Below are 27162 nucleotides of genomic sequence, written 5' to 3'. Positions count from 1 at the left end.
CTTGTTGCTGTATTTAATCAAAATTATGTTACTGCAAAAATGTCACAGAGTAGAAGGACACAGCTGAAGGGGTTTGTGGGTTTTGGGTTTCTGGCTGGTTTGTTTAATTTGTTTTTTGTTTGTTTGCCTTTTTTTATTTCTGTTAAATGAAGGACAGGTTTCTCTTACGTACTTCAGACCAAGTCCAGCAAGAATTTTAGAGATTGCAACTCTGTGGCACAAACCTCGTTCCAGAACTGTAAAGAATTTAAAAGAAAACAAATGGTGACTTGAATATTTGGATGTCCTCGAATATTGAAAGCCTGATGACAGGTTACACCCCTAAGAATGGTGTTTCCAGCACCTGGCGTATTTGGCTCCAAGACATCCACTTCAGTGGATTAAAAATGTCAGGGCAGCTGCTCCTGGAACTTACTCTCGTCCCAGCTTAGAAACAATTTAAAGTTTGAAGCCGTTCCCTCATACAGCAGTCCAGCTGGTGAATCTGGATATGGGAGACAACAGTCCTTTTTCTTGGAACGTGGAGCTTACATCAGATAGACACTGTGCCAGTAACAATTCAAGACACGGGTTCTTTCAGCCAGGTAGCTGTGCGCTGTCCTTAAGTGTGCCATTCTCTCAGTTTTTCTTGCAGCAAAGCCAGCACAAAAGTGTTCCAGCTTCCCACCCTCTCTGCCATGTGTACTCACTCACAGACATGATGCCAAACCGGTGCCTCAGATCAAAGCAATAGCCCAAGAATCAGTTGAGTGGCCTGGGTTAATCTCAGTCCCACCATCAACTCACAGAAACACACCCTCATCCCTTCTGGTGCCATGACACTTTCAGTTTGTAACTGTGCAGTTGGTGTGCTTTAAGTATAGGACAGAAGAGCAATCTAGGGCAGCCAAGCCTATCCTGATGGAGAGGGCACATGGCTGTGCAGTGGGAAACATGGACTGGCATTCCCCAGCTGGGCTGAGAAGGAAAACTGAACAAGGTTTAATGTTTCTCCAGCAGGTGCTCCAGCTAGCTGCTGTTACATGGTATTGCGTGCACCATCACACCGTCTCCTGTGCCTGCCATGTGTTCAACTACAAGCAGCCATGGCTATTTTTTGTTACACTTAAAAATTAAAATACAGGTAAATGCATTAAAATACACAGAATGTGCCTTGCAAATCAGGTTCCAGAAAGGAAACAGCCACTTATATTAATGTTCTGCCTTTTTTAGTAAGTGTGCTAAGCCAAGGTAGAGTAACTCATGTTCAAGGCTTCAAGTACCAAAGGAGTTCTGGTGATCTGTGGCCTTTACATGTATCTGGAAGTAGCTGGGTTTTGCTTTTTTACATTTTACATGTCAGATATATACCTAGATATATATATAGCTATGGTAGAGAAATCTGACATTATACAGCATTGTACTTTCTTGGCCTTAATAACAAGTTATTACTTTGAATTGTAATTGTAATGAATGAGAAACTAAACTGATCTTCCAGTTTCATTGGGTTATAAAAGTTAATTTCTGAAGTATTTTGGGTGGTCTAACAATAGTTTAATCTCTGAGGCAGAAAACACATGCATGCTTAATTCTTTCCAAGCAATTTATTTAGTCCTGCCGCTGGTTTCCATTTAATAGCTACAGTGTTTTTCCCAGTGTGGGGAGGGGGGGCTTTTCCAACAACTTTCTTACTATTTTTAAAATGAAACCCTAAAAAACTTAAAAATTTGAAACTTAAATGTTGCACAAGATTTCTTACAATCAAATCTAACATTCCAATCTAAGAAAAAGGAATTCAGTGACAATAAGACTTACTAATATTTGCATTTTCTACATTGATTTTATAGTTATAGTCCAAAATTTCAGATCATCTCTTAAGAAGTTCTATCTTTGGAGAGTTACACCATGTAAGGAACCACAACGTAGATCTCCAAATCATAACTGTCCCTTGAAGGGAGAGGGAACATGAATATCTCCAAGGATGGAAATCCCACAATCTCTCTTAAAACACCTGTCACAGTGTTTGGTCACATTTCTAGTGAAAGAATATTTCCTAGTCTTTCATCCAAATTCCCAATGTCCCATCTTGTGCCTAGTGGCACATGTCCAAGTGCTCTGCAAAGAATCATAGAATCGTTAGGGTTGGAAAGGACCTTAAGATCATCTAGTTCCAACCCCCCTGCCATGGGCAGGGACACCTCACACTAAACCATGCCACCCAAGGCTCTGTCCAACCTGGCCTTGAACACCGCCAAGGATGGAGCATTCACAACTTCCCTGGGCAACCCATTCCAGGGCCTCACCACCCTCACAGTAAAGAACTTCCTCCTTATATCCAATCTAAACTTCCCCTGTTTAAGTTCTAACCCGTTACCCCTTGTCCTATCACTACAGTCCCTAATGAAGAGTCCCTCCCCAGCATCCCTATAGGCCCCCCTTCAGATACTGGAAGGCTGCTATGAGGTCTCCACACAGGCTCTTCTCCAGGCTGAACAGCCCCAACTTTCTCAGCATCTTTAAGAGATGCCTGCCTTTATCCTCTCTGCACCTTCCCCATTTAGGCACTGAAGACAGCAGTAAGATCTCTTTGCCACTGGTCCACAGCACTTTTCCACTCACTTATAATACACGTCTCACCATCTTGGCTACAAAGGTAGTAAAAGAGACTGCACCAGAGGTCTTGCTGAAGTCAAGGCAAGCTACATTCACTGCTCTTCCTCTGAAAAAAGCCAGTCATGCTGCTGTAGAAGGGAAGCAGGTTAAGTGCTGTTTGCTGCGAGGAAATACACACAGCTGTTCTCAGTCACTTCCTTGTCTTTCATGTACTTGAAAATAGCTTCCAGGATGATATGCTCCATAATCTTCCCAAGGACCACAGCTCCCCAGATACTCTTTGTCCATCTTGAAACTGGGTGTGAGGTTTGACAAGCAGGATTTGCCCTCGATTGTTCTGACCTTCCAAAGATAAGTTAGTGGCTTTGCAGTGACATTGGCTGGCTCTGTCAGCATCCCTGGTGCATGAGACTTGGTTACATGAGTACGTGGGTTTGATCAGCTTGAATACCATTTCCTCTGCAGTGGGTGGTTCCTCATTCTCACAAACTTTCCTAGGGAGGGCTCAGGCACATGAGAAGCAAACCTTACCCCTAAAATGAGAGGCAGAGGTGAGCTCTGCCTTTTGGATGTCTTGTCAGTAGGTTCCCTGCCCCACTGAGCCGCAGGAAAGCCTAAGGAAGATGTGTTCTTTTGCTGCCAACATACTTACAAGAAGGGCAAGCCCTTCTTGTTCCTCTTTATACCCTTTCCCATTTTCAACACCAGCTGACCTTTGGTCTTCCTAATTTCTGAATGCTTGGCCAATGTCTCTATTTCTCACAAGTAGCCCATCCACTCCTTCCACTATTTGTATGCTTTCCTTTGGCAGTTTTGCTTAGGCAGGAGTTCCTTGTTTACCGATGCTGGCCTTCTGCCACTCTTGCTTGACTTCTGCACCTTGGAGGAAACTATTCCTGAACTTCTAGGATATTGATCAAGCAGCTGTCCAAGGCCATTTCCTGAACAAGCTGAAACCTGTTATGCTGAAGCCCAGGGCTGTAATTCTACTATGCAGAAACATAAACCGTGCAGTCTTTCAGGATTGGAACAGACAATGTATCTTGTGCTATGTAATAATTACTCCAAGGAAGGAATAAATCCATAAAGTGCCACAGGAAAGAAGCCACTGCAAGCTTTACTTAATGTTTGCGCTTATAGTCAGTGCATCTCTGTGACATAAAGCTGAAAATTGGAAGGATCGTATGTCCTAATGAATTCTGGTCTAATTTAACAGTAATTGTTACTGAACACAATACACCTACACTTCAACTCTCCTCAGCTTTATTCCTCCTATTCCTCCATTCAACTCGCTTGTAGACTTCAGAGGAGTACATTTACATTTTAAACCAGGATACCTCACTTTCTCATTTCTCACAACATGAAGCCTACTTTGTCCACACCATAAAAAGCTTGTGACAGAGAGTTCTAGGATGCGATGCCATCTGCCAGTCTGGTTTGTTTGTTATTTTTTGACTTTATTTTAATTAAAATACTTGAAATCATCCAAGGAGAGTCCAGGCAGTGCCTTCCTTATGCTTACTTGTGGAAGAAAATTCTGATTTAAAAGCAATACAAAAAGAACCCTTAGGACCGATGGACCCCTTGCTACTCCTACATAACGTCTACTGAAGAGGAAGAAGAAATGCTCACCTGCAAAAAACTTGATGTTTGGGGATTCCATTTCTCTTCTGGCCTCCCATGCCATGTGTTAAGTATACTTAAACACACCTAAAAAGGTGACATCATTAATACCACAGATAAACATTACGATAAAATTATTCTGCTTTGGCAGAACAGACTGTTACCATTATGTTTCAATTTTGTTTTTTATAAGCATTTGTAAAAGTGCATGCTAAAAGACAGATTTGTTTCTTATGAAACTAATTTGACATGAAAGCAGATAGAAATAATGTGGATAAGCAAGAACTGCATGTTAATAAATAAGCAAGGCAGGGTAGATTACTTTTCTTCATGGAAAGCATATGGATTTTAGTGGCTCCAAAAATAAATGAATCATCAGTACTATCTGATTCTTCACTTTCCTCTTTAAATACTGCTCTAACAGTTACTGTGCTTTTTAAAGATAATCATTCTGTGTAGCGTGTGAAAGGTGGTTTCTGTCACACAGACTATCAAGAAACCAAAGATATTTCTTAACTTTATGACTGATCTGGACCTTAGGGAAGTCTATGGAGTTCCTGAGCCTTATCACAAAGTGCAACAATCAAAGACAGGGAACACAAAAAGACAAAAACTACAGAAGTTTAGAGGCAAGTATTTGCCAAGACTCAATGCTTAATGCTAGGCACAGAAAAAAATGAGATAAAGTCTTCAACACAAATTACATTCTGTGTTCATGTTAGGAGAAAACCCTGTGTCTAGTACTGGAAAGGGCTATTATAGTTTGTGAAACAGGGCGCATGGGGAACCCAGGAACGACAGCGGAATAAGGGAAAAATGCTAGCCTATGGATTAAATGTTTATACACAGAAAAGGCTGATGAAGTGCCAGAGTGCTGCAGCCAAAGCTATTTTGTGGGTCTATGCTTCAGTGAAGACACACACGGAGCCATCTCTACTGCTCTGTAGACAATTTCATGTGTGCTGACTTTCAGTATAAATAGAAGTTGCATCTCCCTGATACGCACTCGACTTCCTGCTAGCTGTTTGAAGCCTTTAGTATGAGCCACAACATACCAAGGAGATGGAGAGAAGAAAGGAGGAAAACTTGTTTGTTTTAACTTTTAATGTTGTTTCCAAAAGCTTTACTATTTTTCTAAGAAAATTATCATTAAGTCCCTATTTCAGAGTTATATTTTCTCTTTTAAAAGATACTGAGCTTAAGGGAAGTCTTTACCTTCCCTCCAGAAAAATCACTTTTGTGTAGAAAACGAGACAAGGCACTTGGCAAACACATTCAGCTGCAGCTGCTATGAAGCATACGTTGACCGTGGAAAGGTTATTTCAGCCAGCCAAACAGATTCCTGCTTAATTTAGCAAAGAAGGTGGAAAAGAACATTTTTTCTAGGTCAAAATTACTCGCTTTTTGGTCCAATCCAGCTCATAAAGGCTCTAAAAATTTCCCAAGACAATTCAGGAAAGGAGATCATTCCTGTTTGAAGTTGTTAAATCACTCCACATTTCAATCTTAAGCCTAGCTTTTATCCAAACAGCTTCCTCCAGTGTGCTAGCAGCAATGATATTTTTACTGCAAAAGGAAGAAAATTTCACTTCCCTGTTAGATCTATATACAAGTACAAAGTTGACCTACCTTGCCATCATTGTAGAGGTTTGGATTAAATCTCACACTGTGGCCTCCAGTTGTTTCCAGATTCACAAGTGGAGGAGAATTAGGATAGTCTTGTGGAAAATATACATCAAATTCAAAGCAACCATTTGCATAAGGGGTGTCTGCAGGACCAGTAATAAGAACCTACCATTGTAAAAAAGGACAACGGCTTTTTAAAAGACCCTTTATGTATTAGTCTCACAGTTGAGATTTTTAAACATGCTACTTATCAGAAAATACCATTAGATATCATAATCATACACAGGCTGTCTGTTCATTTTGATACTTTGCCTAAGTGAAGCCCTCTGCAAACCAGGAGGAGCTAAAAATCTACCCTCTACTGCATGCTATTAATAGAATCTTAAGTTAAACTTCAGGTCCAGAGATATTCCATGTATTTCTCCACACCTACTACTTTTAATTGACATAAATGCTTGTATGCAAAGAAACACTTGGACCATAATGGAGTAACAAAATTAAACTCTTCCCTCAAGAACAGCAGAAGAAAAATGAACCTTGTTGTGATGTCTCACTGGCTACCAGGGCACTCCTGGATAGAGGGACTCTTGCTGTGCCTGCCAGATTCTTGAGAAATCAGGATCAGATTCTAAATCCTACTACTCATGTTAAAGTTTGGACAGAAATAAAGTACACCTGAAAGACTTCTGATTTTCCTTAAGATGTAAGGCACCTTCTTAAACATTTACAAGCCAAGCTTAAAGAGGGAAATAAAAACAGCTTTACTTCTTTACCTTCATTATGTCAAGCCGCTCCTCATCACAGCGTACAAAAACGCTGGATGAAGATGAGAGAGGCAGTGAGGTTGAAAGAGTCACAGCTTCTTGAGCAAGACGTCGGGCTCTGGCAGCACTGTTGGCGTCACTCGCATTTTTTACCTGAGACATGTAGTGGTAATTTATTTTGAAGACCAATTTTCCATCATCATCTTCAGAAACCATTTCAAATGTATCTAGAAGAGAAGAGAACGTTAATGCCTCAGGGAAGCAGTGAAGTTAATAACGGATTAGTCTTGGACAAAGATTCTGAGTATTAAAATCAGAAAACTTTAATTTGCATTATACTACCGCAAAAAGAAAACCCAACTCTGTATTTTGTGAGTTACCAGCGATCGCAAAATAAAGCATTAACAGTCTTGGGTCAAATTAATTTCTGCAGAAAATTTATGAGCTTTCATATGCAACTCATCAAATGTACACCATTTCTGACTTGGAAAGCTACCAACAATGCCAGACCAGGAATATAATGATACTTATGAATACATAATCATGCTAATAAAGGAATCGGTGTGAAGCAGCATGCCTGAGGTATTTACTTCTGTGGTGGTTGCAATGTTATTAAAGAGTCATAAAATATTGGAGTGAAGCTGGTTTTCTTTAATCACTTGTTACACAAAATCTGCAGCACGGCTGCCAGGGTGAAAAGCCGCCGTTGCAAACTTCCCTACCCCCTGGCTCTTGGGATACACTCTACAGGCATTTGTGAGGAAAATCCCGTGCAAATACAACAGCAAAAAAAAATGACTGCAAATCGTATTTCTCTGCAACTCAAAAAATACTAATGGAACACATTTGCAGTAATTTTATAGCTCTTTTAGGATGAGATACTATTTGCTCTTTAGGAATTCTTTCTGACCATTTTTCCTTTATGGCTAAATTAAGCACCGAATCCCATCATACTTCCCAAATGCAACATACTGCACTCCATGAAAGGACTCAATGAAGGCTTCATTTTAGAAAACACATTATGATCTGAATTCTATTCCATTTAAAAAATAACAGCTACAGTAACAAACATACAGATTTATACACAGTCAGACAGGAGCTTTAAAAAGCACTACTAATTTGAGGACCGAAGGGCTCACAAATCATTACTGCAATGAAAACATGAACACCATCACTGAATTCATCTGGTCCCTTGAATTAATCTAGTGTGTGCTTAAAACATTTATTAGCTCAAAGAGTGCGTTAGTTGGTAACCTGAAAGCACAGACCTATATAATTTTTCGTATGTCTAAAGTATCAGTGGTCACATATGTAAAAAAGTTGGTAACTTTTAGAAATAATCAAGGGCTCCATCCAACAGATTACTTATTTCTTCAGCAGCTGCTTTGTAAAACACAAATATCCCACTTCTCAACCTACCAAATTGGAGTTTTTTCATGACAGCCACATACTTTTCTTCAAGAGACCGTAAAACAGACAAAGGCTTGGGTTTCACAGCAGCCTTTTTGGAGTATTCAGCCATCTTCTTTTCTGTTATATAAAATGTGATGATTATTTGTAGTTAACCATGTTATTCTGAGACAAGTACAGCAAGCACGTGGGGAGTATTTAACTTGAAATGACATTTTACGGCTACACCGTTTGCACACAAGTCTCAAATCCGGGGATCACTTAACAAGACACAAAACCTGCCTTGCTCAAGACCCTGTATTTCATTACCTGAACAGCTCCAAGTAAATTAAGGTAATAATTTCAGTTCAGAAATAATTCATGACTGCTGCTGCTATGAACAGTCTTATTGTTTCCTCTATTTTTATTTCATTTAAAATTCAAAGCGTGACATACGCTTGTGTGGAGGGACATTCATACAGGTATTCCTGATGCTCTGGCAAAATCAGGAGCTGATTACGCACACCTTTTTAAAATCCACTCCCCTGATGAAGCTACTTAATCTTCAGTTTTCTTTACTAGACAACCAGATGGTCCTTCGAACATCTGCAGGTTCAATCCACGATTTAGATTTTTGTTCTGTGTTCATCTAGTTAAGAGCTAATCTAATTCGTAAGATGTAGTTTTAACAGCAAAGGCTTTACTATTAAAGGTCATGTAGGTTGTCTTCTGCCAAGAAGAAAACCTGTAAGTCATGAGATGTACTCTAACTTACTGGCATTATTCTGTTTCATGATAAAAACATTTAAGACCACTACAAGGTTCCAGCCACCTTTGAAAACGTAGCTGGGGGCAGGAGCAAAGTATTTTTTCTTGGTTTATAGCTAATTGTAAGTTATCTGTTACTGAACATATTACAAACAACACTATACAGTATTTAGAAAAGTATTTCTATTTTACCTTGGTTTGCTTGGCGCAAACTGGTGGTAGCAGCATAAACTATCTCCGCAGTCTTCTGGATGTCTGGTACCAAAAGTGTCAACCCCTCTGGTTCTTGATCAGAAGTATCTGGTTTTACTCCTGCTTTAGCTTTGTCTTTTTTAGACCTGTTTTGAACAAAGATATAGGATGTAGCATGAAAGAAAGATTTTTCAACCACTCATTAGTACTCAGCATATCTGTCAACAGGGAAAAATACCAAAGCTTAAAGGACCAAGTTTAAAACAAGTCTTCTGAAATGGAATGTCTCTGTGGACCTCCAGGTTAATCACTGAATGTAGCAATCAGCTGTGACAACACTAACACACAGTTTTGGTCTGACAAACAAAAGTATGTCCTGCATGAAGAGTAAAAATATGAACACAAAGGCAGTGAGACTAGTTTCTGCTTCAGCCATTTAGTACTGTTGATTGTTACTCTGAATGCTGACCTTATGTTTGAACATTTTCAGTAAGTGCTGGAAAAGCTTACAAAATCAATGTACCAGCGATCATGTCACAAATGTGCCTTTCATCCACCCATGCAGATCCTCGTGCAAAGTCACATCCTAAACAGCTAACAAAGTACTCTTTCCTACTACACAATACACCAAATACCTAAAATACACTAATGGAAAATCACTAGGAAAACTCTAGTAAAAATTCATAGCATATCTGACCTACAACCCAAGCATCACGAGAGAGTGGGGCCAACATGGAGTTTGTCTCTCTGCAGTTCTCTCCTGCACTATAGAAGTTAAGACATTTTACTTCAGTAATCAGTTTAATGTAATATAATTTTGAAAGTCTTCAAATATAGAAGGCAGCTACATTAAACGTTTACAATGAACATATTGGAAATCAACATGTCAATTTAAACATCTTAATTTTTTTATAATGAAATAATTTGAAAATACAGTATCTACTAACATCAGTGTTTGATAGAAGGTAGTTGCCTTGTAATTTAAGATACATGTAAATATTTAGATTGTGACAACCCAGTCTTTACTATCCTGTATATTCAACTGTTGAAACAAAGACATGGGATTCATGACAGTGACCTATGTGTGATGTTTAAAAGCTTCTATGTTTTAAGAGCTATCACGTTTACGTTGGTATTCCTGCAAAACTTACGAGATTTTAGTGCTAACAGTCCCCAAATGACTGCAATTTCTGTATTTCTTTTTATTTTAACAGTACTCGTTCATTTTAAGACCCAAGCAAGTACAACAGCCAAGCAACACTGGTGCTTATAGTATTACACTACCATGCTTAGAAGCAAACCAGAAAGCTAGCTACCCAAGAAAACACAGTAATTTAACGCTTTGATGTCCCAAACATATTTCAGCAACTACCACATACTATGTCCTTTCTGTATTTTAATCTAGACTGAAATCATGCATAAAGAATGAGCCTCTAAACTATTCAGTAGAAGTGATTACAGTAACACTGAAAGCCTTTGCACAGTACCTAATCATACAAGAATATCCCTAGAGTGCATTAATAAAGGAATCCATTACTGAAGCATGGCACATTTTTCCTGTTCCAGGCTAAGCCAAAAGGATGTCAGCCTGCTGTTAACTTGAAGCAGTACTGAGCTTTCAGATGCTTAAAAGTCAGGAGGAAAGCCTCAGAGCCAAATAGGGTTGTTCAGCATTTGAGGAACCAGTTAAGACAAAGCAGCAGCATCTGCCTCTCCCGCTCATACTTTCAAAAATCCTATCACTGCCTTTTCCCTTGTGAAAAATCTAGGCCACTATTTTTTAAGTCACCTATTAACCAGGTTCAGAAATGCATATTTAAGCCCACTAAACCTCAATGATAATCTGTCACAATGATCGCAGACATGGTAGCAGCCACCAATCCCAAGAACAGTGCACAAATTTAGAACAGCTTGCTGCTGATGTAGAATCCTCAAGCTATTTGCTACAAAACCCTTGGAGACATTTTGGCTAAAATGAAATGTCAGTGGACTTATCCAAGAGAAAGATGTGTGAAAAGCAACAACAATGCGACTGGTGAAGATACTGAAAGTGAAATTAATTCTTACAAATTTATTTTCAAGACTTGTTATCTTGTAGTGGTTCACCTTCCACGTGTTTTTACAATTTAGACTACTCGGGTTTTTTCCTTCTACTTGGTCTTAGAATCAAAAAAGTTAAAGTCTGGCCTCATTAGACAAAATGCTTAATCACATGCTTAAAACCTCCTACAGATACACTGAGTTCCTGACAGCCAACTACCTAAACAGAAGGGGAACGTGTCTAGCTGAAACTGTAGGAGAAGGAGACATCTACTCAAATGCAAACTCTCAGTACCTATAACCCTCTCCCTCTCCTTGCGGTCCAGAACCTAAGTTAACACTTCAACGCTTCTGAAATATCAGAAGAGAATGTGTTTTCTTTATGTCTCCTTCACCACAATACAACAATTCTGTCCACTGCTACCATGAGCAACACAGCCAACATGGCCCTCTCCTCAGTAACTTTTAAAATCAAGTGTTGGCAGAACCGCTCTACCCTCTCACCTGCAGTTATCTGGAGCTTGCGTGATGGTCTACATTACCAAGCCACCTAACTTCTGAGTCGGGCCAGAGCTGCGTAAAAGCGGTTTAGGAATTGAAGTGCAAGATTCTGCCTTGGACACAAAAAACCTCCAGCCAAGGTCTCGTATTTGACCTTGATTCTACCTAATGAGGGATTTCAGCCAGTTTCTCGGGAAGTACAAGGTAGCCCCACAAACCCTCCAAATCAGACATACTGCCTTATCAACGTCTAGTTTCCTCACACTACTCAGGCTTGTCTATTCTAATGGTTAGCGGAAAGAGATTTTTTTTTTACCCTCTCTTTTGGGGAACCCTCCAACTGGTATTGCCAGAACTTGCAAGACTTCTATTAATGATGACCTCCATTTTTGTCTTCCCTCATTGTCTTCCAGCCTTTATTTGCCTGATTTTTTTTTGCCGTAAGAATACCAACTTAATACAATTAATCCTGCACTCTTCCTAAGATGCTGCCTGCTACATTCTCTTAGTCTCTACATATTTAGTGTTGTACACACCTATTTGGAGATATTTAACAGTACTTCACAGTTTCTCAGTTTATTTACAATCACCATATGGGAAAATCAACTAATTCCCTAGACTCTAGACAGGCTAATATGTCAAAGGCTCCCCAGTGCTATGTACCTTCACACTGATTACAAGTTTTAAAGTTCACACAGTTTTGTCATCACTTGCCACCTGAGACAGAACTGAACTCCACTGCAGACATGAACTACTGCACTTGATTTTGTATTTCTTTTACAAAACCACAGCAGCCTTTTCTAAAATCATATCCTTCAAACATGGTTGATCATAATTATTAAATAAATGCAATTTTACACAGAAAAAATAAATTAGGTACACGGCAAAATTAAAATCTTATGTGAACCAGCTCTGGGACTGAAGGTAGGGTTGTGAAGCTGGTCCGTATTCCCACCTCCCTGAGGTAACAACATGCCCTGGTCTGGTAAATCTGAAAGTCTATATAGTTTCCTTAACCATATAGCTATAAAAGGGGTGAGACAGATGTAATTCAAAGCCCTGTAAAAGGTTAAATGGGTTTTACATATAAATGACCAACTGGTGTATCTTAGAACACACGAAGTAAACCAAGGTCAAAGTCACTTCTGGCATCTGTAAGCCCACAGTGGCCCTGCAGCTGGCTGTATGAATCCCAACTAATAAATACTAACGGGCTTTGGTAGATTCAATCTTGAAGGTGGGAAGCTGGAATTTCAGGGGAATGCAAATGTTACTCCCAGGACAAAATTACAGCATTACTGAAGATGACTTTTTTTGGGTCATAAACCCATCTCTTAATGTAATCCGAAACACATGGTATTAATTTGTGTGCACACAAGAAGAGCATCCTGGTGACCACTCGACCATTTGTGAGCCTGTATAACACAGGCAGACCAAATTATTACTTGAGGAAATGTCCTCCCTTCTTGGCATCATCTCACTTTGATGTCGCTGCTGTACTCTCACCTGTATTCAGAGCTGCAGTGAGCTCTATCCAAGGTGTGTGTTAAGACACACAAGTGTTTCAGAGGGACAAGTGGAGTCCCAGCTGGAGAGAGGGAGTTGCTGGGAATTACAGGGCTCTGCCAAAAACATGTGAACGAGGAGCTGAAATACCAAAATCAAAGCGATAAAGCCAGTAAGATCCTTCAGCTCCTTCCTTGCACTCTAGCAACCTGTATACAGATTTCTGCATGCAGATAACCCCATGGTGTTGCCAAACTCCTGAGCTCTGATAGCATGTTTTTCAAAGGTATTACAAAGAAATGTGAGAACCTCATGAATACTACTCATGAATAATAAGCTACAGTCAAATACATAACCATATGAATATTTTGCTGTAAATGTTCTCTGTTTTTGGGAAACACTTAAAGGTCTGCATTATGCTGTACATGTCTTTCTGCAAAGATTCTGCTTGTGGAGCAAAAGGTAACGCAGTTATTTAGTACAGGCCAAGCCTTTATCTAAACATTACAGTTTTCAAAGTAGAGGAGGAGCCAAATACTTAATTTAGACTTAAGACACTTCCACAGTTTTTCAAGCACTGAAGAAAAAGAAGACAAAATCATGTCACCTCCTATTTAAAGGGATGACAGTCACCAATATATTTGCTGGAAGAGACAGCAGCATACATGCTAATAATTTTAAGCCATTAATTTAGCTTGTGCTAGAAGATGACAGCCTTCTCTTCACACTGTGCCAAATGAATAATGAATGATACACTCCCAGGGCAACTTTAATTTTTAAAGCCAATACTAATACTTACTCATCCATGTCTGATACTTTGAGGTAAATGTGACGATATGGAACAATATCTTTACCAAAGTATTCACCAAATAAAGGGAATGAACCATCCAGCCCCTGTGTACTATTGCGACAGCGCTTATGGCAGACTTCTGCTCGGTTTTGACATTCAGTGGTTTGGGATAAACCTGCCATGGGTTCGCAGCAGGGGTATCACCCTGCCCTCATGGTTTTCCACAGGTACCAAAGAGAAGCTTGTTCCTTCCAGTAATTCACAGATTCTTAAACTAACTTCCTGAAATCAGGCAAAACAAGCCAGGGACCATGCCTTTGCAGACAAACACTGGTGAAAGCTCATGACCTCCTCTGAGCTGGCTCCACATCCTCCTCCTTGGGACTTCCAGAACTGCATTTACAGACACTATGCTGAAGCACTGCAAACCAGTAAAGGCTGCAGGACAGATCCTCACAGCCAACCATCAGCTCTGAACAGAGGTTTGAGAGTGCAGTGAAAGAAATGGACAGTTTTATCTTCTAAAGAAAAAAAGATAAAATTAGGCCTCAATTCTTGGTACCAAATGATAAAGAAAAATTTCTGGTTGCAAAATGTACCATTTCACATAGTAGTTCTGCAAAAAATCCCAGAGAAGACAGTGAAAAGCTGGAGCAGGGAAAATGCCTTGGGCCTACCTGGCTGTATTCCAGCAACCTCACTTTACAGAAAAAACATCCAGGTCATAACAACAATCTGACATTCAGACAATCTTGGAACTGTGCAGGATTAACCCTCAGTAGCAGCGTGACAAGTGATAGAAGTGTGAAGATGACCAAATTCAGATCTCCCTCAAGCAGCTATCTTAGGGGTGGCCGAAGTGATGTGGAAAGATACAGCACAGCTGGGAATTTTAGACCTGGGCTTGCTAGACTCCACACTGTAACATAAGCAGCAGCTTATTTTGCCAAATTTAACAATTTGCCATGAAGCTCCCCGGGCAGATGGCGGCTCAGATGAGCCTGCTTTGCTACGTGGCACAGAGCTCTGCCATCCCAGCAATCAAATGTCTCAAACTCAGCCCCAGTGGCAACCATTACACAAGCATGACCACGCTCAAACTAGTGATGGCTTTTGACTCCCTAGCAGTCCTAGCAGTCGTGGGAAATCACCTCGTACCTAAATGTCTTCTCCATTATCCAGAAACTTCCCAATTTCCTAACAGAATATTATAACATTTGAAAGTAAATAAAATCAAATAGACAGTCCAAAACTGTTCCTCTTAAAGTCTGGAACCAAGTAGACACTTGCTCCAACCTGGAGGTGACCTTTGGTAGACATGCAAGCAGAACTGCTCTTCAGGCAAAGGAAAGTCTTGTCTTTGAAAGCAGATCCCATAATTATGTTGTTGTTCTGGCATGTGACCTAAAAGGGGCAGCAGATTGTCCCATTTAAGAAACTCATGCCAACACTTGCTTATATTGCTGGCACACCTCCGACTAAAATACTGAGAATTAAAACTTTCCACCCCGATGATTCCAGGCTGCTCACCCTGTTGGTGTTTTCATCCTTGCTTAGACACTGCTTTAGAGACAAACAGTATTATGCTTAACCCAACCAATGAAAGACAAGTCAAAGTCATACAAGAAGACTGACTAGATAATGTAACTGAAACAACCATGGAATTTTATCAAATTTATCAATTATTGAGATAATACCAAGTGTGCTTCTAGAATTCTTCTTTGTTTTCAGACCCTAAGCTGACACTGAAGAACTAGTCACAGCATTATTTTATTTTACCAAATTAAAAAGATCTTACGAGTGGTAGTAACGTGCCACTCTCACAAAGAAACTTTTTAGACTTCAGCCTGGGGAGTGACATGAGAAGATAGAGGTTTCCATGCTCATTAAATCCAAGGCTCACGTGTGACCAGATTAACAAAAAAAAAAGTAAGTGTGGTAGAGAATTTTATACATACATCTATACTGGAAAGGGATTACACAGAAGCCAAATATATTTTATTTTCTATTTTAAGAAGATTACGTATCCAATGATCTGCATAATACTGCCAGCAAGCACATGCTGACATTTTTAGGTGGGTATCCAACTTAACTATTATTTGTCCTTTCTGTTTCTTTTGCATTAAGACACCAAAAAAACCCAACCCACTGCAGGTACATTACATGCTTGATATGCAAGATTAGCAATCTCAGTCAAGAAGGATTAAAGAAATTCATGGTTAAAGACCAGAACATCAGGAGGTACTAGAAAGAGTTCCCAACAATGGGACTGCTGCTCTGAAAAATCTCTCGGATACTGGGTGGTAAATATTCTGGGTTTAGAGTGGGAGGAAGAATTTCTACAGACACCTTTTCCTGACATTATATTGACTTTCTTTTCATGACATCTCCACATATGCTGAGGGACAGCACTACATTTTGCTTCCTAACAAGCCATCTTTAAATTGGAAACACGTAAAAACCAGAATCAAGAAACCAATTAATTGCTGGAAGCAGAAAATTACTGAAAGAAAGGAATGAAAATTTGTGTTGCAGCATTTGCAGTTAGCAGTGAAATGGCAGAAGCACACAAACCTCCCCCAGCTGCTTCGTGTCGTACAAAAAATTCTTTGTAAATAGTAAAATAAAACAGAATCCAAGCATAAATCTGGATCAAACAATGGTATGTTCTCACTCCAGACTGCAGCACCCATTCAGATAAAATATACAGAACTAAATCTTCTTTTGCTTCTAAATTCATAATATGGAAGTATAAAATACAGTTTAAATGAAGGTCAGGAATGATGAAAGTGATTACCTCAGTCGGTTGGTATAGGTATCTACGCAGGTCTTCATTTTCGCCAGCAAAGTCCCAACAGAAGCTTGTGACTCCAACTGCTCCTCCTCCTCTTCACTACTTTCCCCTGACAGAGGCAGCAGTAATGGTACCATCGATGTGCAGGAGGCAATAGCACGGAGTAATTCTAGCAGAGCTCGGTAAAGGGGAACATGTCGGGCCATATCCAAAACTAAGAGAGAAAAACAGTTTACAAAAATTTATCAAATTGAAGAATCTTAGTACAGATGTTTTAAATAGAACAGTTAGATTCTAATTGTTATTAAAATATTAATTACATCAAATGATAAAAATACAGTATTTTGTAATCGGCATTTGTAATTTGTGTTTTAATGGACTTAGCCAGAAAGAACTGGGTAAGATACCTGGAAAACAAAGGTTAGCAGGAGATATAAGAAGACAAAAGTGCTAACACGGTATGGAACAGGATCACCATACACTATATTCATTTCTAGCAGCCTAATAGACAATCCTGGCTAGAGTTGTACGTCAACAGTAATTGCAAACAAGTATCTACAGAGGAAAAACTGTAATTTACAGTGTAGCAGGGTAGCATTTGCTGATTTTAACAGCATAAGCATTAATAAAGACAGACTTTCATATCACCTACTTTACAGTTACCTTCTTTGGGAAAAGTTGTTTGCATTACTGCAGAATATTTATGGTCATGAAATAAATGAAGTTACCTACTAAGAAGCTTAGCTTTGCTCCTTTTCATGGAGAAAGTATCATGCTATCCTCAGAGCATGCAGAGGCTCTGAAAATGATGCAGATTTTACCTGCATACATATGAACCACCACACAGTAAGCATGAATAAGAACATATATTAGGTGGACAGCCTTAGTGCTGCTCAGTGTGATGTATATGTATCACAGAAGAAACTGTGGTTAGAATGTGGACATCAGCTCCTCTGAGGAGAAGACAAGCAGAGACACACAATTCGAGTGGATTCTCCAGCACCACATTGTTTATTTTTCTTTTCCACTTGCTTGGAGAAATACATAACGGATGTCATTTCAACTGACTTTCTATCATTAATAGAAATCCTGGAAATGTAGCAATATGCAGATACTTTAACACAGCTGCCTCCTCTGTCCCTAGGACACGCTATTTTTAACCTAACTGCAGAAAAAAAATTGCTCTAGTTCAAAGTATTTACAAGTGACTGAGTTTATGATAAAATAAATTTGTTATTTTCCAGAAAAACAAAAAAAACCTCAACAAAAAGCCCCAACAACCTGCATTAGGGCAGAACAAACCATAGAAGAACCCTTTAATATTTCATTGAGCACTCATCCTCCAAGCTAAAAGCGGATCACAAACTTTCATCTTCTGTCACCAAACCCTTAGCTCTAAATACAGCACAATGGGACAGTATAAATAGCCAAGCAAAATTCAACAAGCCAGTTTATCCAAGTTTAAATATAGATTTCTCTCTCTCTACAAAGAGTTCTTTGATCAACAGCTTGCTATTTGTATTTTGAAACTTACAATGGCACAAAGTCTTCACTGGGTGAAGTTCTGATGTGGTGAACAGGAAGAAAATTTACTGGAACAGAGTACTAATGTGTCAGGCTTAGTATCATGGCTCTAAAAATATCCTGTGTCAAAATATCCCATGTATTTAAAGCAAACTCCACTGAATTTGAACACTGGCATTAAGAAAATCAGTTTCAATAATCTGATCCTTACGTTTTATGTATTTTTATATATACCCATTCCTAACGCTCGGTCTCCAGGGAACAGTAACTGCCCACAGAAAAATCCCCACAATGTGTAAAATCGCCTTAAACATGAATAGATCTGATGATGGTGAAATTAAGCAAGAAGTGAAAAAAAGGAGAAAGAAGGGGGGTGGGGACGGGGGGAGGGCATAGCAGGGTAAAAGAAAGGGAGAATTGGAGATCCTAAAACCACACAGAGCCCTCATCAGAAACCTCCTCCCGCCTGCAGTGCTAACAATGAAGCAGCTCCTCAATGTAATCAATTGCTGTTTATTACAGAGGCAGCGAGTGCAGGAGAGATACAACCTCTTAGATAACCACACCATTTCACTTCTGGAAAGCTTTTATTTATTTATTTTAACCATGAAATTTTCATGAGACCAGAATACGTAACTGGAAATCCTGCAATGCTTGCCTGCCCTCTCCCTTGCTAAATGGGATAGTTAAATTCAGAATTACTGTCATGAGGGAAACTGAACTGATGTAACTTTAAAATGGGAATGTTTTCCAGAAAGATAGGAGAGATTTCTGCGTTTAGCAAATTCAACTCACTTGCACCGCTTTGCAATTGTTCCCATGGGAAACATATGAAATGCATTCACTTGGTTTCAATTTAAACAATCTTTTAGGGAACAGCTACCAATTTCTTTTACCTTAACATTAGACTCTCCTAAACTCACTTTCTTGGTACCACTATGCATCTTACGCTATTTTTGTCCAAGGCCTGTATAATGCTTAGTAAGGATTATGACCCATGCAAGTCTGTCCAAAATGCCAGAATTCTCCCTCATCCCCAATCTAAATCCTAAACCATGTTTACCAAGACTGGGTAAGTATCAGAAAAACTTGCCGTAAAGAACATAAAATTGGCAAATTACAGTTTATTACCTTTATTTGGCAGTTCACCTACTCCTTGTGCCCACTTTGCTTTCAAATGAAAGGGAATGCCAAAATGACTACTAAAGTATGCATCTGCAGACACAGCTTTGCTTTCTGAAATAGGTTAAGAAGATGAGCGTTTTTTAAATCCATTTACATGTACTTGGATGTTCCAATCAATTTTTAAGACACTATGTTTATGCCACTAGGACTGAGACACTCTGTAAAATACTCCCCTGGCCCAGGTCCACTGTTTGCCAACTTGTCTACCTCCTCCTGGTGTGGCCAGCTGTACCTGCAGCCATCCAAACAGCACCTTCCTGGAGTCCAGAAGTGTTCAGACTAGAACTTCAGTGTTTGGGCTGTACCACTCAGGTGCCACCATCATCTTTACAGCTTTTAGTATCTGCAGCCTATTCAAATAGTTGGGATTTAGGTCTTCCCTTTAGATACCATGTATAATGGGAGTATTTCAGAAGACTTTGTGTGAAAAACAAAACAATTTATATCCTGTAACAAAGTATTTTTAAGGAACTGAATTAAAACACTAAAAATATGAATAAAAATTCAGAATATAAATCTGCAAATGAACAAATCCTATTTCCATTAAATAAAAGCAATGCGCCCTTTGGACTATCATCCTCACATAAAGGTATCTTACCAACTAAGGTGCCAGCAATTTGGATTTTAAGCAAATACAAACTTCAATGAAAACCAAGTGTTAAATGTAATCCACTGCTTTCTTCCAAGTGTGTTACTGCTTGGGAACACACCCAACTTCTTTCTGCCTGAGTGAGTCGGGCAACATTTCACTTGAATTAAATAAGGCAGCTTCTTGTGTAGGAAAGAAAACCCAACACATCACAAAATAGAAAGATACTTTTGTTTATAGCAGAGCTAGAATTTGAATAGCATTAGCACATCTCAAATATGTGAGAAATTTTTTTTATATGGGTACTTCAGTTGTTAAAAAGGCACTAACATTATTTGATTTCTGTGGGCATGCATATAAGCACACCAAATTGCAAACACACAGCATTCCTAAGAAAATGAAAACAGGAGATTAAATTCTTGGCTTTGTAAAAATGACAGAAGGATATATTACCTAGGATTCTCTGTTATTCCAAAGTCAAAACCTTTATTAAACAATGACAAATTCCTTCTGCAAACAGCTCAGTTTGGTGTTCTCAAGACTCCCACACCACGTGTGCCTGGACTGCCCTGGCTGTCAGGCTCACACAGATGGGGGTCTTTCACCTCTGCCCATTTTTGTGCTGTTGGTGCTCACTGATTCTGCAGGGCAGTGAACTGCTGAGGAAGGTACAACCTCCTTGTACCATGGACCAGTTCAGAAGCTGCCCCTTGTTGACTCCCAAACACAACTGCTGCCCAGGAGAGCCTATCTCGGCTTCTCCTAGGTGTCCTGAGCATTTGCCATTTACTTCTACCAAAAGAGAGGTAAACATCATTGTATTACTAGACTCAGAGTAGGGATCTCCACTCAGTTTTTATCCTGCTTCCTTGTCTGCTCTAAACAGGGTCTGCAGGATAGGGCTGCTTGGTGACAACAGTATTGTTTTGAATGAAGTTCTTAAAGCAGTGCCTGGGACCTTTGGCACAGCCTGACCCACTCGACTTCCCCTGCGAGCTTCCTACGTGCTTTTCAACTTGCATTCAGCAAACACACATTGAGGTTTCACCTTCTGGCGATACCAGTAGTTAACCAGTTCAAACAGCAGAGCATGAAGCAGAGCACAAGGGAAAAACTGCTGTGGAACCTGGAGCGTGAGCAGCCAGAGAGCTGTAAAATGGCCCCTTGCTGGTGGCCAAGAGACAGCTGTGACAGCCCAGGGTGAGGGATCGGGGATGGGAGGCAACATATGGGCAGCAAGATATGACAGTGCTCTGGAAGTGCTTGGAACCCCAGTACTACTATAGACAGCTGATTTAAAGGCTCACAGCAGCAGCATCTTTACTACCACATTGTTTTATTAATGGCAGGAATTAAGAGCTCTAAGAAGATGAGCGGATGTATCAAAAAAAACAGGCCAATGTCTTACTGTCCTTGCTAATTAGCAAGGAAATTCACTGTGGCCTTTCTGGACAATAGGCAGCAGGCATATACGCTTAGAATTCACATAAAGAAAGTACTGCAGGTCTAAATTTCTGTTGCGTTTATGAAACGCAGAAATCTCAGCAATGTCACTGCCATTTTCTAAGATAAGCAGGGATGGCAAACAGCTGGAAAACATTTCACGGTTTAGTGGGATAAGGTATTATCCCTCCCTCCCATTCCTTTGGGTACTAAAGGTCAAGTTTTACTGGCATCACTACAATTCAGTTAACCTCTTTTAAGAAAGACACTGCATGCTAAATAGGTAAAATACAGACATTTAATATAACCAGATCTCCCTTATATGCTAATTACAAGCAGTTTGATTTGGGCAGGGGAGGGAAGAGGAGCCTGAATGAAGTTATTGAGAAGGCCTGACTTTCAGAAACTGCCAAGCATCCTGTCTTTTGAAAACTGCAGTGTTCCACACATACCTAAAGGTCATGAAGCATTAGGGCACTCATCACATGTTTGGAAACTTCTAGACACAGGCTATTTACTCCTGGGAAACAACTGGTTAACATTCAACGACTGTGTGTGATTTTAAAACATTTCAATTGCTTTCCACACATCTGTTTATTCATCACCAATATAGACCTATTTCTTGCAGAGACCTAAGGCTACCCATATGCAACTACAACCTTAGCGTAATGAGAAAGCATATAAGGGCAGGTAGTTTCACAGGATCAAGGTATCACCTTAAATTGCATATGTATCTGTAACAAGGTAATGACCCAACTGAGTCTAATACTCCTTTGCTTTCTTTTAATATTATACAATATTCAAACAAAGAACAGCCAGGCCTAATGGCCCATTAAATTGACAGTACTGAGCAGCAATAAATTTTTTTTTTTGCAATTCATTTAACATCCTCAGTGCAACTTAACTGGCTGTGAATAAGATTATAAAACTTATTTCCATTGCAAAGGAATTTAAAACCTATCAGAGAATATGCATGTTTATGTTAAAATAAAGGAAACTATTAATATAGCGTGTCCATTATAACAAAAATGTTCACACTTAACAGCAGATAAAAGCAACAAATAGAGAAGAATAATTTGTGAGAAAACAATGAAAAGTTCTGCTTTACTTGCTCTGATATAAAAGCATTCCCACTGCGATTCTCACTGTGACCAAACTAGGAATTCCTACCCAAAGGAGCTTACTAACTTAATGTAAAATAAAGCAAAGCAGACACTTGAGGAAAAAAAAACAGACAACTTTACCAACTTTAAATACATGACATTGCCCACTGCATATCCTCCTCGCTTCTGTGCCAAGAGAAATATGGTGTATATATATATCCTCTCAATCCCTCTCGTGTACATCATTTCTCATTTACCAGACTCTCATCATTTAAGGACTCCTTCAATTTCAGTTATTTTAGAGGCCCACAGACTTTGACTATTTTTTCTTCTGTGCAATTTCTTTTTACTTCTGCCAATATACATGGACTGACTTTCTGCCTCTGCTGAAGGGAAGTAGGGTGCGCTGGCAGCAGCCCTACTGGAAACTCTTTCCAAATTGCATCCCTTCCGTTTGCTTTCTCAAAGAGATTTGCCACTGCAAAACTGAGAGTGAGGGTCATAAATGGATATTAAAAGGAAATAACAGAAGAACAAGGCATTCTGAAGAGAATGCACGTCTACAACCAGGAAATGTAAATTTAATCCATGAAATTCTTGTGAATGCCTAAGAGCACGGCTTACATTTAACAGATGAGAGAAAAAAAAACCCACCCCAGGTTTAAACTTGTAATGAACAAATTGATCTCTATAATCAGGCAAAACTGAATTCTGATTTTATAATCATGCTCGCATCTTCCATTCCAAGATGCCTCCTCCTTGCATTGGGTAGTTTCCAGTGACCCAAGAGATGCTTTCAAGGCTTATTTGTTGTTTTGGATCTATTTTTTTCCTATCTCAATGAGACTTTATGTTTTCCTGGAAAGATGAATGATTGTGCTTTCTCAAATATTTGTCCAGAAGCAGCCATCTAATCCTGCCTCTGTTTTAAGTAATGTGAAAGAAAACCTCTGACAGTTATGTACAGCAGCTTTATTACAAAACTGCTCTATTCACATAACGTACAAATGCTCAAAATCTACTATGCTGTACCTAAACCTCCCCTGAAAAACCCCAAGGAAACACCTTTGTATTTCAAAACACTTTTTTTTTCTTTTATAATAAAGTTTAAAGGACATGGAGTCTCATCAATTTAAGCTAAAAGTAAAATAAGACATTCTCATTACCATGTTACTTTAGTAAACACTTTTAAGTCCAATGTCAAGATCACAACTGCGGTACCACACACACCTGCCACCCCATTTTTCTTTTACCTTTTTTACCTCTAGGTAATATCAAAAAGACCTTAAAGTTGAGTCAATTTTATACCATTTCCAAAATGTGCTTAGGACTGAGAAAGTATTTTTGCTCCTTCAGGGTATTATTCACAACCTAACCCTCATGGCCACGGTTAAACTGAAGACTCGAGCACCTTATTATCATATTAAAGACTCAGTAGCTACAAACACTGCTGTTCAAAGAAGCCACACAAAGGAAACACTCATTTTGTATTTTTAACTGAAACCTGCAGAGGCAGTTTTGTGCCCACCAACACTGCCAAGCACGAGTGAGGCACACTCTCTTTCCAATAAGGCCTCACATGTTTTCGCTAAATATTTAAATACAGAGCTGCCCTCAGCCCCCCTTTACTGCATCTTTGCAAGCATATGATCTATGAATGCGGTCCATGCTGCAGGCAATAGTGTCAGTTCCAAATACGTCATGCTCTGCTGCCTCTTGATTTTCTGTTTCAGAATCAACCCAGGGCAAGCCTCTTTTCTAATAGGCCTAATTAACACCCTGTGTTCTGTTCCAGTTTGATGGGGGGGGGGGAAGATTGCCTACAGAGGATTTCAGAACCAGACCTCTTTAAGAAAACATGAGCCTCTGGGTCAGAATTAAACAAAGGCTTTCTAAATATGGTCCTCTTGTAATAATTTAATTGGCTGGACTTTTCCTTCACTTTTCTTTACAGGAATAACACAAACGTTTTCACAGTGCCATTTTGAGCATCTGAAAAAACGGCCTCAGAAAATACAATTCCCCTGCATAATGGAAGCAGGAGGAGGAGGGGTTAAGCCCCCTTATGGGTCATGAGTTACAAATCCTGCAGCCAGAGCAGTGAAACAATGCAAGAAGGGTGGGCCTCTGAATTCAGTGTTAGGCTCCAAGTTGATTCTTCTTAATGTTCAGATACAGCCTTAAAATTTTGCTCTTCTGGTGTCAGCACTGAGCACATTAGAGTCAAAACAGAAAAAAAAATAATCAGCTCAAATAATAGAAAAAGTGAAGAGAAATTAGGAATTACTTACTGAGACTTCATTTAGTCATTAGTACCACCACTTCAAACCAGGTGCATTTTTACCCTTTCTCAAACACCCAGGCCAGAACTTGAAAAGGGAAGAGAGAAAGGCGACTAAACAACCTAAGGTGCAGAATGAGCTCCTGTACTATAGAGAATGAAATCAACTAAGACTTTGCAGCCTCAGGGACTAATGAAGTGCACCATAAAGGTTTTGGTTTTGTTTTTTTTTAATTGTAAGTGGTAAAAATAACAGAACCGGACTGATCAATTGATTCAAGGGAATTGACACACCAGTAGAAGAAATAGCGCCACTTGCAGAAGAACACACACTACACGACACATCACTGTTAAGCTCTGGGAAAGGTCAACAATAAATGCTGGGCAGTAAATATTGTTACAGGTTCAAAAGTAATTGGGTAAATTCATGTAAGAAAAGGCCAATAAATGAGGAGACACCACCCTTGGCCACATACTAGCAACGTGGGGCAGCACCTGTGTCAGCCCCATCCCTATATTCTCCTATAGGCACCTGTTATTGCCCACTATTAGTGACAAAGTAATGGGCTAACAATCTTGGTTTGTCTTGGCATTGTTATCATTTTAAGTGTCTTCTAGGAAACTTGGAAAAAACCTCCAGTTTCACTGCAATATAAAAGCAAAACTCTATTCAATTATAGAAGCAAATGCATTGCTCGAGTTATTTGGTCAGTCATCTGGAGTTAGTGTAGTAACGTGGCTCAAGGGAGCACACCATGGCTCTTAACTATTTCTGGTTTGCTTAGTTTTAAAGAATATTTGCTTTTGAAGAATACTGTATTTGGTGAAGTATTTTCAGGAAAGTTTCTTTTACAAGTCAAATCAAACAACATGTAAACGTTTGTCATAAATGTATCCATGATTCCAGAAAAACACCCCCTCTGCCAGAAAAAGCAGGAGGCATTATTTCATTAAGGCAGTGTGTACAGTTGAGTAAACAGACACAGCTTCCTGTATTTTCGAAGGACAGGGAAAAAAAAAACCACCAAACAATCTAAAAGACAAGCTGAGCTTTTAAAGCAGAAGTGACTACTGAATATCATGTGTGGTTCCCAGTTTTGGGGATATTACTATTTCCATGCCGCACTCTGGTCTCTGTGAGAGAGCTCACTCTCTGCCATTACATTTGCTCCAAATAGTCTTGAAAAGTTGGTCAGGTGATGAAGGGATGCTTCTTGGAGGCTACATAGCCATCTAACATGGGAGGCCGGGAACACATCATTAAGTAAGAATTATTAATGAAAACTAAAAATGCAAAATTCTACATTCATTGGTTTTGTTTGTTTGTAAAAATGGCCCAATATGCATCAGTGTAGAAAGGACGTGAGCAAAATACTGACAGAAGTCCATACTGCCCTGGGATCCAACCCCACGGCAACTTCCAAGAATCCCTCCTCTGAAAGACAGCTGTTTTATCCAGCACCAGTTCTTTAAAATCAACAAAATATGAAGAAACACAATTAAAGGCATGAAGCTACAAACAAATTCTGTCTGTATCAAATCTAGTAAACAAGTGTAAGGAAGCATCAATGTAAAGCTACAGGATTGCTTCACATTATCCAATAAATACATAATGATAGAAAGAAAGGCAGAGACAAATGAAAGATATTAAAAAGATATTAACATAGATATATATGTAAAGCATTCAGAGACAGCATGAGAATAAAGTTTTGCGCCTGGTTAGGTGATGAAAAAAACCCTTCACTATTAATACAACTCTTTACTATGGCATTTAGCAAGATAAAAAGGAGCAGTAATTTCTAATATTAAAGATAAGCTACAAGTGTCAAATTGATCTTCCAGTTAGCCAAAAAAATAAGAAATATATTTCCTGTAGGAAAACAAAACAAAACAAGATTTACATATTCTGCAGACAAAATCTTCCTTGAAAAAGTAAAAATAAACCCAAACCGCATCAGGGGCATTTTAAGTGTCAGAGGTGTGGACGCTCCACAGAGATGAAAAGAAAGGTATCGCTACTCTAGAACACGGAGCAGGATTTTTAAGGAAGTTAATCTGGCTTTCATCATCCCTGCACTGGAGGAGGGAACAGTGATTTCACTATTTTTGGCAGAGGAGTGGGCAAGGAGCCACCCTGAAATGGTCCTTATTCTGAGCGTTACCCCTTCCAGCCCATAAAGCAGTCACTAGCATTTTAGAGTAAGATGGGAATTGAAAATGAGATGGAAACCTGCCACTTCATTGCACATGCTGCAGAAATCGACGTGGAAATTCAAAATTAGATAATTAAGTTGTGGGGGGTTTTTAAACCATTACCTCAGCAGATGGAAAACGGCCAAGACTTGGGCCTTCTCTTCTAACTGTCAGCAGAGGATACCGACATTGTTACTGGAATGAAAGGACGCGCAGATCCTGTGCTTTATGGTCAATTTTCCATATGTTTGAGCGCACC

General features: G+C 39.4%; 1 protein-coding gene across 7 annotated transcripts in view; it reads right to left on the bottom strand.

Annotated features, from left to right (window-relative positions):
• The window catches only part of BIRC6 (baculoviral IAP repeat containing 6), a 172908-nt gene that overhangs the window by 8594 nt on the left and 137152 nt on the right, over positions 1-27162 (bottom strand). For 6 of the 7 annotated variants that reach the window (XM_057415396.1, XM_057415397.1, XM_057415400.1 and 3 more), the window contains 6 exons: positions 16589-16799; positions 8955-9100; positions 8025-8135; positions 6615-6832; positions 5845-6006; positions 4225-4302 (listed from right to left, as the gene is read on the bottom strand). In XM_057415396.1, the coding sequence (XP_057271379.1) occupies positions 4225-4302; positions 5845-6006; positions 6615-6832; positions 8025-8135; positions 8955-9100; positions 16589-16799 (926 nt within the window). Of the gene's footprint in view, positions 1-4224; positions 4303-5844; positions 6007-6614; positions 6833-8024; positions 8136-8954; positions 9101-16588; positions 16800-27162 lie in introns of those variants that run through there. The other variant, XM_057415403.1, reaches the window with a different exon arrangement.

Source organism: Pezoporus wallicus, unplaced genomic scaffold (genome assembly GCF_028554395.1).
Source record: "Pezoporus wallicus isolate ANWC-B61680 ecotype Strahan unplaced genomic scaffold, APGP_CSIRO_Pwel_v1 contig_5352, whole genome shotgun sequence".
Lineage (NCBI taxonomy): Eukaryota > Metazoa > Chordata > Aves > Psittaciformes > Psittacidae > Pezoporus > Pezoporus wallicus.
The sequence above is the reverse complement of the archived record's forward strand: the minus strand, read 5'-3'. Positions and strand labels throughout refer to the sequence as shown.